Source organism: Poecilia mexicana, unplaced genomic scaffold, assembly GCF_051168715.1.
Source record: "Poecilia mexicana isolate PSO_F unplaced genomic scaffold, ASM5116871v1 scaffold_19, whole genome shotgun sequence".
NCBI classification, from domain to species: domain Eukaryota; kingdom Metazoa; phylum Chordata; class Actinopteri; order Cyprinodontiformes; family Poeciliidae; genus Poecilia; species Poecilia mexicana.
The window spans coordinates 12,165,115-12,177,767 of NW_028263388.1; the positions used below are offsets into that span (position 1 = coordinate 12,165,115).

General features: G+C 39.2%; 1 protein-coding gene across 1 annotated transcript in view; it reads right to left on the reverse strand.

Annotated features, from left to right (window-relative positions):
- Positions 1–1,870: 1,870 nt before the first annotated feature.
- The window catches only part of tbkbp1 (TBK1 binding protein 1), a 32,245-nt gene continuing 21,462 nt past the window's right edge, over positions 1,871–12,653 (reverse strand). Inside the window, exons 8-9 of the mRNA XM_014983913.2 lie at positions 9,348–10,129; positions 1,871–6,330 (exon numbers count right to left, since the gene is read on the reverse strand). Of these exons, the coding sequence (XP_014839399.1) occupies positions 6,202–6,330; positions 9,348–10,129 (911 nt within the window). The 3' untranslated portion in view covers positions 1,871–6,201. The remainder of the gene's footprint in view (positions 6,331–9,347; positions 10,130–12,653) is intronic.

The following is a 12,653-nucleotide window of genomic DNA, read 5'->3' on the forward strand; positions in this document are numbered from 1 at the left end:
CTGCAGCAAACATAACACTGTGAGCATGAAACAGATCTTGAATTTAATTGAAGGCTTTTTAAACAGTACCAGTGCTGCCAATAAATGTGGAAGGCTTCGTGTGCATCTAAAATACCGCTACTACATCAAAGAAAACAGGATGTGAGATGCATCCTGCTAGGCCATAACGTCACAAAAAGCTTACAAAGAAAGCCAGTATGCATGTTATTTCAGTGCAAGTTTATTAATAGGAATATTTACAGATATATATATATATATATATATATATATATATATATATATATATATATATATATAAACGGAAAACATTTTGTGGACCTAAGTGGCAGATTTCTTTTTCTGTCTATATATGTATATATATATATATATTAGAGTTGGCGAATGCCAGTGGTGGTGTTGTTGTTTCACACATTAAGTTTTACACACAGACATTATTTCTCATTAGTGATTGTGGGGAGTTCATTAGTGCCGAGGTCTCAGTGTGCGCTCAAGGTTACCCCCACAGAAAAAGAAACCGAAGACAAATCTGACTCACATAGGTACTTATAGATGAGTGGAGCTTTAGAAGAATATGAAAAGTCTCGACTTTTTTTTTTTTTTTTTCTCCTTTTCTTTTTGTTCGAGCGCTTTAAAGGACCGTGTTGTTGTTTGTCTCCTGAGAGTTTCTGAGCAGAGTTCCAAGTGAAATTTCATTAAAAAATAAATAAATAAATAAAAAAATCGTAACTTATCTTCACACTGAACTTCATATCCCTTCTGTCCTGAGTAAACTACAAAGTCAGCTCGCTTTAAGCACGTCGAAATAATAATCTAAAAAAACGATTGCGTCACAGGTTAAAGTTCTGTAATTGAACACCGTTAATTGAGCCTAGAGCAGCGATTCTAAACCCCACTCTTACTGACCTCAGCGAGGCCTGCGTAAGTGCAGATGTGCAGCAGTACAAACATCCATGTGCATCACTTCACGAGCTCATGCAGGGGCACACAATCACTCTGCGCTGCAGCTGCCGGCCAGCACCCTTGCGGTCGTGAACCTTCCAGCTTCAATAACCACAACGCAGCATCTTTACACGCACACGCCTCAGACAATGACTTCTCTTTGCTCAAAATATACAGGAAACAATTTGTTCTCTTTGGTTAGGAGCAGACCTAGATCCTGTGTTTGGAGGCCAAGAAATGCATGTAGTGCATTTCAAAAAAAAAAAAAAAAAATCTGAAACCGCAAAACATCTCTTCTGCCTTTAAGAAGAAATGAATCGAATGATATTTAAAAACAACAGTTGCAGTGCCTGGCAAAAGGAATTATACCCTTTATAGATATTTTTCATCTTTTGTCACATTAAAACCAAATGATTTAAAGCATTCTATTTGCTTTTTTTTCGTGATAAACCAACACAAATTTGTGCATGACTATGAAGCAGAAGGGTGGATGGGTTTTCAAAAAAGAAAAAAAGCGCAGCGTGCATTTCAGTTCAGCGTCCCACAGTGTGATGCTGCCATAGGATTAGGATAGTTTGTTCCAGGTGATGTTTTCAGCACAGTAAAGTTTAAAGGCAGCTGGTTTCCATTGAATTTTATCTAGGTCTATCAGTGTAAAATGGCATATGATATAATCATAGAGATACATATGATACAATGTGGAAAAAAAAAAAAAAAAAAAAAAACCTCCATAAAGGACATGAAAGCTTCTGCAAGGCACTGTGCATCCTGTAGCTTAACCTTCTGGAATATCAGTTAATTAATTAGGTATTATTTTTGTTGTTTAAATCATAAACTTTTTTCTGAAGCGTTTGAAACTTTCAAGAACACCTGTGATAAAAATGCACTACAAGACACATCACTACATAGTGAGTAACAGTGGACGATTGCAGGGATTTCACGCGCGTATTATAATTCATGTTTACTCTTGTGGGTTTATACATAGATATATATAGATTTACATACACTCCAATTTGAAGTTGTGGAATAATAAAGTACATGTTGCATCAGTCTTAAAACACTTGCAAAGTAACTGTACAAAATTCTAAATATTTTCACACGTAATAATAGAAGAACATACTGCACATACAGCGGAGAATACGTGAGAATATGGGAACCCCGTTGAATTAATGGTCGAATGTAGCCTCAAGCTTCTGGGGGAGGCTTCGAAGGACAATTCTGTTTTAATACAGTTTGATCAATTTACATAGCTACAGCAACAAAAAAACAAAAAAAAAACAAAACAAAACTGCACATAAACCAGAAGAACTGTAATGAGGTGACGGGGATGGTTACGGCTGATGTAAAAGTAACCGAATTGGGTGAAATTTTTTTTTTTTTTTTTTTTTTTTTAGACTTCTTCGAACTTCGCTTGTTTCTTGTGAAATTCAGAATAGTTTTCAGGGTTTCCCCCAGGAAACTGGTTGGCGGCGGTGGTGAACACTGCTTTCCTCACCACCCACGTCCCCCCAAAACAGAAAAGGAGGAAAGAGAGAGGTCGTTTTTTGTAGATTTCTCTCTTCTGCCCCTGAAAACGCTTGAACCTTTAGGAGATGAAAACGATGCAAAGGACTCTTATGCGTACGAGAATTTTTTTTACCGGTCTGCCGAAGCGGCTGTTTCAATAATTTGCTGTCGCTTGACAATCTTGTGTTTATATTGTAGGAATAGAAACTCCAGAGTGTTTGTTTTACACAGCATATGGAAGGCTGACGTCGTTTAATGTCATTTCTGTATAAAGGGGGTTTCACATAACAAAGAGCTGTGATTTCTAAAACTTGGCATTGGTTTTGAATATAAAACTGAAAGTCTGTACTTTACACAGATTTTTCATTGCGTAACTGTCACTTCAGGAGATCAGCTAAAATAACTAAACTTCAGTATTTTTACGTCTCCGGGCATAGCTTTTTACCTATTTGTACGTTACTTTATATGAAAAACTATTAAAAGTTCAGAAAATGTATTTATTTTTAATAATTAAGTTAATAATTCAGAAGTAAAACTGGATTGTTCATTAGCTATTGCTACGAAAAGAAAATAAAGAGCAACACTTGTCTGCTTGGAGAGCGTGTCTTGTTAAAACTTTGCGTTTAGCCAGATAAAATACTTTTTACTAATTATCTTGTAAAAACATTTTCAGTTTGGTGACTTAACATTAGTTTTCTTCAACTAAACTTAATTCCTGCCAGGTATCTTTAATGTTACAGCTCTGTACTTCCAGGTTATCTAGTTTTAATGATGCTTCATTAGCCTTTGAAATTGGACTTAGATAATTGAAAAAAATCACTAAAAGTTTGAAAATATATTTTTTCTCTCCTGAAATATTAAAATATTGAAATTTTGGTTTGAGTTGTGGCAAGTCAATATCTCAAAAGTTTTACAACAATCTGGGATATTTATCTTAAGCATTGAACTAAAGCATCGCAATGCAGGAACAGTATTTGTCAAGACATTAGTTATTAAAAAGTGAAAATGAAAAAGTAGTGCTAGCTTGTTTTAGTACTTCTAACTTGGCTAGATCACGACCAGGCAGCTTTTGCAAATTAGTGTCAGTGCAGGTTATTTTATAATTCTGTGTTTCACGAGAAACTGCAAACATAAAAATAGGAATGTGGGGATGGGAATGCCGTGTGCAACTTAACAGCGTTCCAGTTTAAAGTCCAAAGAGCAGCAGGATACGCCAGCTGTTGCTGCTTTTCCAGTCAGATAATAGAGTATTTCTTGGTGTTGTTAAGGAGCATGTTCACAAATAGATGCAACACAACACAACGTGTGCCGATGGGTTTAATGTGGGGAAGCTGAGTAACGTTTGGACATCCCCGTGGCCACATAAACTGAAGGTAATAATAGAGGTAATAAAGCAGAGTTGTCCTTTAATCTAATACAACTATCAAGGGATATTTTTTTTTCCTTCTCCAAACCTTATCAGTAAAGCCAGAACTCTATTCTGCAGCCTTCCTGAAAATATCACTGCTCTGCATAACTCCAATCCACAGCATTTCATCTCTTTAAAAAAAAACAAACAAAAAAACACTTTCAGCCAGTTAAAAGAAATGGGCTGCTGTGTGAGAGACCGCCCCACATTACAAAAAGCTTGTGACTGAAAACCTCAGAGCAAGTGACATCAGTATGATATCGTTTCTTTTTTCCTTTTTCATTTTAAAAAGAGCAAGTACCACAAGTAGATCTTAAACTAAGTCACCTCAGTGGTTAGAAATAAAGAAATCCAGGTATAAAAAGAAGAGTATTGTCTTTGCTTAAGCCCTGCAAAAATAACTCTGCTGCCAGGAGCCGTTTCATCTGTTTGGTTAAAGTATTTCAGATAGAAATCTCATGCAGCTTGGTTTTTAGACTTTTTTTTTTTGTTAGGTGGTCTGGGCCGCTTGACATCAAACTGTGGTGAAAGATTGGAGCTCGAGGAAGACGGAGGAGATTCCCCATTGGATAATTTTGCCGTTGTACAGGAACGTACCTCACGTGGTGGGAATTTGACCATTGCCTCCCATTTATATTCATAGTGGTGTGCAAAACACGTGGGAGAAACTTGTCACCGACGTCACACATGTGGTGCATAAACATTTAAACATTGCAAAAATATATCTTCCAAGTACATATTTTGTCTTGTAGATGTAGACAAATTCAAAAGTAAATTAGACACTTGAGAATCTACACATCAATCAGTCTCGACTGGCAGAGCACCTCCCTAACGCGGCGCCCTCTGTGCAGGAGTTCACAAGGACGTAAGGTAGGTGTATAGGAAGTAATTGTCCAACACATCACACAGGTGATGTTTACAGGGCATGTAATCATTCATAAAGAGGACACTGCTGTTGCTATGAACATGCAACAACGATTAGGTGGGTGTTGTGTACCACAAGATCCAAAAGTTCCCGGTCTCCATCTTTACTTTGTTGCCACCTGCTCACAAGAAAAAGAACTATGCGCCACGATCCAGTTCCAGGTCAGCCCGTTTTTAAGCTCCTGACCGATTTGTGACTATCCGGTCTACGCTGTAGCGTTCGACATGCATCAGAACCCTTAATAGGCCGACCTTTGCTCCCCACGTTCAAGTCTCGGTTGCTTATTTAAACTAGAGAAGCTAAAGTTGCTCCTGGATGGAATAACTTGATATTTCTCTGAAACAGTCATCGCTTCTCGAGCTAATTTAGATTTACCGTCCTGCAGAATTCACCGTTCTCTTGCTCCCAGGTCAAAGATAATCGGACTTCGCTAACGTTGTGGCTGATCGATGTATATGGACACTGACGACAAATACATTTTCTAGGTTCTGTTAACTTAAAGTGGATACTAGGATACTTTTTGAACAGGCCGCAAGCATAAAAGGACTATTCTGACTAAAACTTCACTGTCATAAAAAAAAACAAAAAATAAACAGAAGACATTTCCTCACAGCAGCCCTTCCCTGCAGGGCATCGTCAAAACTGTTTTTGTGTAAAATAAACTCACTCAGATGGATTCGGGTTCATTTTCTCCATCTTGTCCAGTCACTTTGCTCGAAGGTAAATGTGAAATTGGAATGCTTTATTCTCCCGTAACTGCCTTGTTTTGTTATTCTTTATTTTAAAAAGCAACCTAGTAAAATCTCCCTACCCGTGTCACTTAGCAATAAACTTCTTTCACAATCAAAAAACACATTCCTACACGTCTTAGTTTGCCCTTGGCTCCTGCTGAACAGGATAACTGCAAAATAATCTACATGTTATTCAGACTGATTACTCAAATCTCCCTGATTAAATACCGATAAAAACTGAGACTAACTTTAAGGCGTGCTGAACCCTTGAACCTGCCGGTGTGCCTCTCATGCATCAGGGTTGGCGTACTCGGCTAAATAAAGGCGCGCTACAACGCGAAGTGGAAAAATAAAGAAGGTATCTGAAACTTTATTCAAACTTCACAACCAAGCTAAGAGCCAAAACAATCAGATCCAGAGAGTATAGAGGCAGACCTGTCTGTAAAGAACTCTAATGATGGGGCCCACAAATCCAAGACGGATCTGTGTTTCAGAACTTTTCCAAAAAAAAACAAAACAATCCTTTCTGTTGTTTTCTATCAATCCCTACAGATTATGACACAAATCTAAGTGGTTCACCCCCTAAATGTGATTCCTACATGTGTCCTACATGGACGGATCGGCTGCACTCTTATATAAACCTGTAAGTGGAAAAGAGAGCAGGTGTGTGGGTTTGTTTGGCCCATGGGCGATCATATCTTGCTGTTCTCCAGGTGGGAGTCAATGTGCTTTATGAGAGCGTCGTCGGGATATCCGACGGGGAAAATCAGTTGGCAGAGAGGGCAGCTCCTCATGTCGTTCTCCTCGCTCTCCATCCAGAGCTGCAGAGGAAAAACAAACACGTTCACACGCAAGAAATCAGTCCCCCCCTGCATCCCCTCACCCCAAACGTCACACGTGAACTGCAGCTAAGCGACCCGAGTGGACAATTGAGTCAGTGTTGGAAAAAGCAAAAGCCTCTACTTCATGCGGGGCTACATTGTGCTAAACCGATAAGATGATTGCTGAATTGCACACGTCTGGATGTAGAGATAAATTTAGATTTTTATGCAATAATCAAAAGCTATTCATCTTACATGCTTTTTGAAAAAAGAAAATCAAGTTACTGTCCCACTTAGAGCTGAATATTTATGCATGGGATGTGGTGGGTGTCTCGCAGTTTAATAAGTGGAATGAAAAAAAAAAAACAGGTCTGACCTTTCACCCACAGGACTTTGTTTCACCAGTCACCTTTAACATACTTGTTCTTGACAGTTAGTCATATCAACCCGTTTACCCTCCTGGCATCCTTAGTGACTATCAAAGGTGTTAATAATCTCAAAGTGTTATGCTGAATGAAATGCCTGCCTGAATTGCTGCCAATACGTGTTAAAGTCCCATTACTTTACTGATAAAATTCCTAATTTAAAGTATGAGACGCTAAATCGTGAACCTTTATTGTATTCAGTCGCACGGTTTTGTGCTGAAACCTTAAGCGTGAAAAAAGCTCCAAGCAGTTTCTCTTAAAAAAAAATATAGTCTTTGTGTCTTTTTCTCTCTAGTTTTTAGAAAGTGGTGGGGAAAAAAAACGTAGAATTCATTTCTCTCACTGGCTTCTGAATGGTTGATCAGATCCTCATGTCGACTCCTTCACCAAAAGCTTATGAAAAAAACCAGCAAAAAAAAAAACCTAGCAAGAAATGTACCCGGAACTATTCAGAACCAAGCACAGATCACCCTCTGGAGGTTGTGTGAAGGATCCTGGAAGCGTTTTTATTTTATTTTTCCTTCCTCCCCCATCATGTTCAGATTCATCCAGTTAATTTATTTAAAATGGACTTTTTTTTTTTCCTTTTTGTTCAATTTGATTCCTGCACAGGCCCAGAAATAGGTTTCAGTTCATTAAGAGATGAAACCAGTTCCTGACCCATTCGGTTCCTTCTACTTAGGTGGTAGCGGATATGACAGGTGGTTCCGAAACGTTCAACCCCAACACGAGTACAACAAGCAGAAGATATTAGCTGGAGTGGCTATCGGATCAAGTCGTGAAGCTCTCCAACTACTCAAAGCAACATTAATTTATCTAGTAAGACTGATGGGTGGTGCTATTAATATTTCAAAATGGCTGGTTTTGTCTTTTTTGTAAGAAGCGGGAAAAGCGTAGCGGCCTTCTTTCAAGTGGTGCTGACAAGCATTGTACAGCAATAAGCGGGGAAGGGGCCACGAACCTACTTTGTTCTTCAAACAACATAAATTGAACTCATGTCACTCTTACACTAATCAAACAGTTCATTAAAAAGACTTTAAACAATAGAAGTTAGTTGCTCTGGAGTGAACCAAAATGTAAGTTTCCTTGTTTTATATGCTAATTGAGCCTTAACATCTTGACTCCATCTCTGTTCATCATGCACAGTCATAAGAGTTTTATCAAACTTCTCTTCTCGCAGAAAACGAGACGATTTCACAACGTGCTGGCCGAGCCTCCTAACGGAACTAAAAGGCATCAAGAAGATTGTGAAATATAGTGTGAAAACTAATTTTAATAGAAAACTTTTTAGAGGTAAAAAGCTGCTTAGTATTTGGTCAACTAAGTTCAGAGTTTCTAAGGTAACCTGCAGACATGATGAAATGCCACACGGCCGTTTGAGAACCCGTCTCGATGAGCGCGACTGTACTTTCAGAACACCTGAAACATGTGGTTGCACATTTTTACAGCGGTACAGCTCGCTCCGCACTTAATAGCACATGGTGACAAATATCGTAGGTTTATAATCTGTTACAGAAAAGTAAAGAATGCAATTCAATCTGTAATCTGAGTAAATGTATCTTATTTACTCAGATTGGATGGGAATTCACATTAACCAATATTTGGTTTGAGCAAAATGTCTTCTGCCATACTTGCAACTAGTCTCCAATACTAATATGCAAAGTGTAAAAAAGGTAATTTTACACTTTGCAAAAATCACTTACTTAGGAACCTCTGGAATTTTAAAGAAATGTTATGCATTCCAAAAATGTCCTCATAGCTTTTGAAGTAGAAAATAAAAAAACTCAGCACCACAGATCCTCTGCTGTGCAGTTAGTATGAAATCATTTTCCACATATTCATTTGTGCCAAACCCGCCCGGAGTGGTTGAGGCAGAGCAAATCAATCTTTGTTGTAAGAATGTTTAGCAAACTCTACGGATTTCGATTTGCAATGGCAGGACAGAAAATGCTTTCTTCAGGCACGTCCTCCAGATATCCAGCTGACATGTAGATGGTGTCCAACGGTTGCTATGGAGACTTTGTGACCCTGTCATCTCCTCTCGACCCAAGCAGAATATTATATATATAAGCAGCAGCGGCTGTTTGTGGCCAAACCATGAGATGCACACAATTTAAAGTTGCATTTAATAATAAACTGTAAATAGTATATATTTTTATATTTGTTTAGCATTAAAAAAGGGGGATACGTGGACATTCAGGAAATAAAATCTAACTTATTTGTAAGTTTTGCCCTCAACACGTTTTCTATTGCCTTTATGCATGTGGCTAAATGGGAAGTTGTGTGATAAGTTCTTACTGCTGAGAATTATGAGAATTGTCTCTGCTTTATATATATATCTATTTATATATTTTTTTATTTTACATAATCACGATGCGAAACCTCACAAAAAGTACTGGATACTTTGTGAAAAAAAAAAAAAAAAGAAAAAAGAAAAATGTGGGCTAATATTGACATTTATGTACTTTCTGTATATTATCAATCCATAATATTTACTCGGACCGTATACATTCGAGATGAACTCCTATGAACAAGTCTGACTGAACAGAGAAGTGTGAAGAATGGCGCATAATTAACTTTGTATTAACTCACGTTAATGGAAGGCCAAGACTGAGCATGCTCTGATGTTGCGTACCCCTGCTGGGGATGGCAGCTGAGGTTATTGGGCCTCTGAGGGATGGGGAAGGCTGTGCAGGATGCCGGGCCCCTCATGACGCCGCTGGGTACACCAGGAGAGAGCACACCAAGAGTCCTTGGGGGGCTGATGGGATGGGGGCAAGTCCACTCCTCTTCATCCTCAGAGGACTGAGGCGGTTGGGGGGCAGGCTGGGAAGGAGGAGGTGGCTCAAAATGGAGGTGTGCCACCTCCGACAGGGGGAAAGGCATCTCTCTGGAGTGGCGCATGGAGCTCTCCGCCATGCTGCTGTCTCCGCCTGCCGCGGCTTGAAGGGGCGACGGGGACCCGCGGTGCTGCAGTCCACTGTGAGGGGAGCCGACGTGTTGGGGCTGCTGCTTTGGGTAACCCTCGACGTAGGGCCGAGGCTTTGGCAGGGTGGAGACGGGGTCTAAGGAGAAGCGAGGCGGGCACTGGTAGGCTGAGGGGTCTGCTACCTCTGAGTAACTGCGGCGACCCTGGAAGCTGGCTCTCAGGTGCTGGGTGGGCGGTCGGTAGGAATAGGAGGCAGGTCCATTGCTGACGTCCAGAAGCGGGGAGCGGCGGTGCATGTCGGGGGACAGGCGCTGCAGCACCGGAGAGCGCCGCTGCTGGATCGGGGAGTGATGTGGCGGCACTGGCGAATGCCGCTGAGAGATGGGGGAGTGGCGCTGGGAAACTGGAGAGTGACGCTGGTGGTGGATGGGAGAATGGAGCTGCACTGTGGGAACAAAGGCGGGAAAAACCTCCAATCAGACGCCTCAAACGAAACAAACATCTTCATGCTTCATGGTAAAGTGATGAAACGGCGGGAATACGTCACGTCGAGGACTGAGTTGAAACTATTGCCTCTACTTTTATTCAAATCCAAGTAGAAGCACAATATAAAGCATAGTATACTGTGCACATCATTTGATTAAGTGGAGATAAACTTTCTACACAGTCCTGCTGAAATGTCAGGTTTTTCTAAGATGTGAAACAATGAGACCGTGATAAAGTTAATAATAATAGCTTTTCAACATTTATCCTGTAAAATAATAAAATAAAAAACTAATCTGAAACGACCTGGATGCATTAATGTGCACATCCTCAACCTAATACGTTGTTGGAGAACATTTGGATACTTTTTTTTTGATTCAGTCTTCTTGCTTTCACACCTGACACCAGTTATAGTGAGTCTAATGAAACTGAAATAGAGTTAATGGTCAAAGTGAGATTTTCCTCCGTTCATTTTTACCCTTAACCTAAAGCCAGAAAATCTGTAAAGCAATAAAAGAGTGAATCTGTCACGTCCTCTCAACGTGACAGATTAGAAACATTTGCGTGGCAGAGTTTGAAAAAAGGTTGCTGACAGACTTCTACTGAAGAAGACTGATTATTGAAAGTCAGTCACGTGTTTCATTAACGTTGTAGCTCCAAATATGTGCTAATATGTTGTTACATGGTTCTATTTTTGTTCACCACTTTCAAATTTTGTTGTTTTCCTGTTATACATTTTACAGCGTGCACGCCGCAGCAAAAGTGAAAATAATAACAGATTTTACCATGATGTCATATTTCAGTCAATTAGAAGTTGCTCTATTCAACAGTCGGTCAAACACTGAGTCAAACAAAGTCCATATCAGTAAGTTAGAATACTGATAGAAATGTAATTTATTATTAAAGATGCCAATTCAGAACGTGGAACTCATATTGCAACACTTGTTAATCCCTAGAGCGATGGAGTGGGTTTTTTTTTAAGCTTGAATGATTCACAGGTGAATCATTTAAGTCGAAAGTGAATCATTTTGATCTGTGAGATGGAACAATTTTTTATCTGATGCATCTTAACAAATGAAAATGATTAAAAAAAACAAACATCTTCTAGAAATTTATGTCTGGGCAGAAATGTAAACTTTGAAAGACCTTCAGAAAGCATGGAGATCTGTCTGAAACTACTCCAATTATGGAAACAAAACGAGGCTGGTGTCCAGGAAGCTGAATTTAAGAGAGGGTTGCACAATGCAAATAAATTGAACTATCATTGAAAAGGTTGTTTCTGACTAGATTCTAAATTGTTCGGGTGCAAATGGACACAAAAAATTGAGGAACAGATGTGTTCAGAATATATTTTACACATAGTTTTGTATTTTATAAGAAAAAAAAAGCATATCTGTTTTACAGTCAGAAACTCCTATTTTCACCTCACACATAAAGCTGCACCATTCAATAATAAATCAGCACATTTAAATATTCAGCTATTGAAAAAAGAGTGTTAACCTATTAAAATGCATTCTCCTTATCAGAAATCATTATGGGCTGCTGCTGCAATGCAACATTTTCATCAGATGTTGCAACGAGACATTCAGTTAATAGAAATGGTCTTTGAGTTCCTCTATTGGTCCATAAAAAGATTTATCTGCACAAGTACAGTCGTAGTGTTTCCTGTAATTACAAGATATGTTGATGAGTGAGTCAGCTCTGCAGTCACCACTTCAGCTACACTTCCCATTACAAAGAGGAAACATCATTTCTGGCTGCCTGGTTTCGGGGTGCTAAAGAGGGGAGGGGCTGTTTGTGCTTTTCAGAGTTTTCTCCAAATGAGGAGAAAAAAGGGGGTAAATTCAGTACGTTCGCTCAAGAACTCTTCCAAGGCTGCACATGATTTCCCAAAAATATTGCTACCAAATAGCCAAGAACATCAGCTTCTTGTTGTAGGTGGCGAAGACGTTCATATTACCTGCACATTCCTTGTTGTTGTTTATTTTCTTGAGCTTAAGTTCTCTCAGGTTCTGTTCTGTGAACTTGGTTTGTGGTTGGACTCAAACTTGTGAGACAACGTGTTACTTTGTGCATGCAGAAAAAGGTGTTGCTACCGTTTAGCACTTCTTTACTTTTACTCCACAACGTGCATCTCGGATTTCCTATCGTTGCTTTTCAAGTGAGAAAACAACACATACAAATCACAACCGGCGCTGAGAAACGACGCAGACGTCAATTAATGAATCCAACTTGATTTACGTTACGCTTGCTTTTCAGGATGCCTCAGAAATTATTAATATGTAAAGGATATTTAAAAATGAGGAATATATCAATTTGAATACGAATTGATAGATTACGAAAAATAGATAAACCACAGGAGGAGTTGACTGAAAGAAACGAATGTGTACGTAGAGCGGATCGGAGATAAAAAAAAAAAGTCTACACGCCCCTGTTAGAATACCAGGATAATGTGATAAAAAAATTGTTTATGATAAATAATTTTA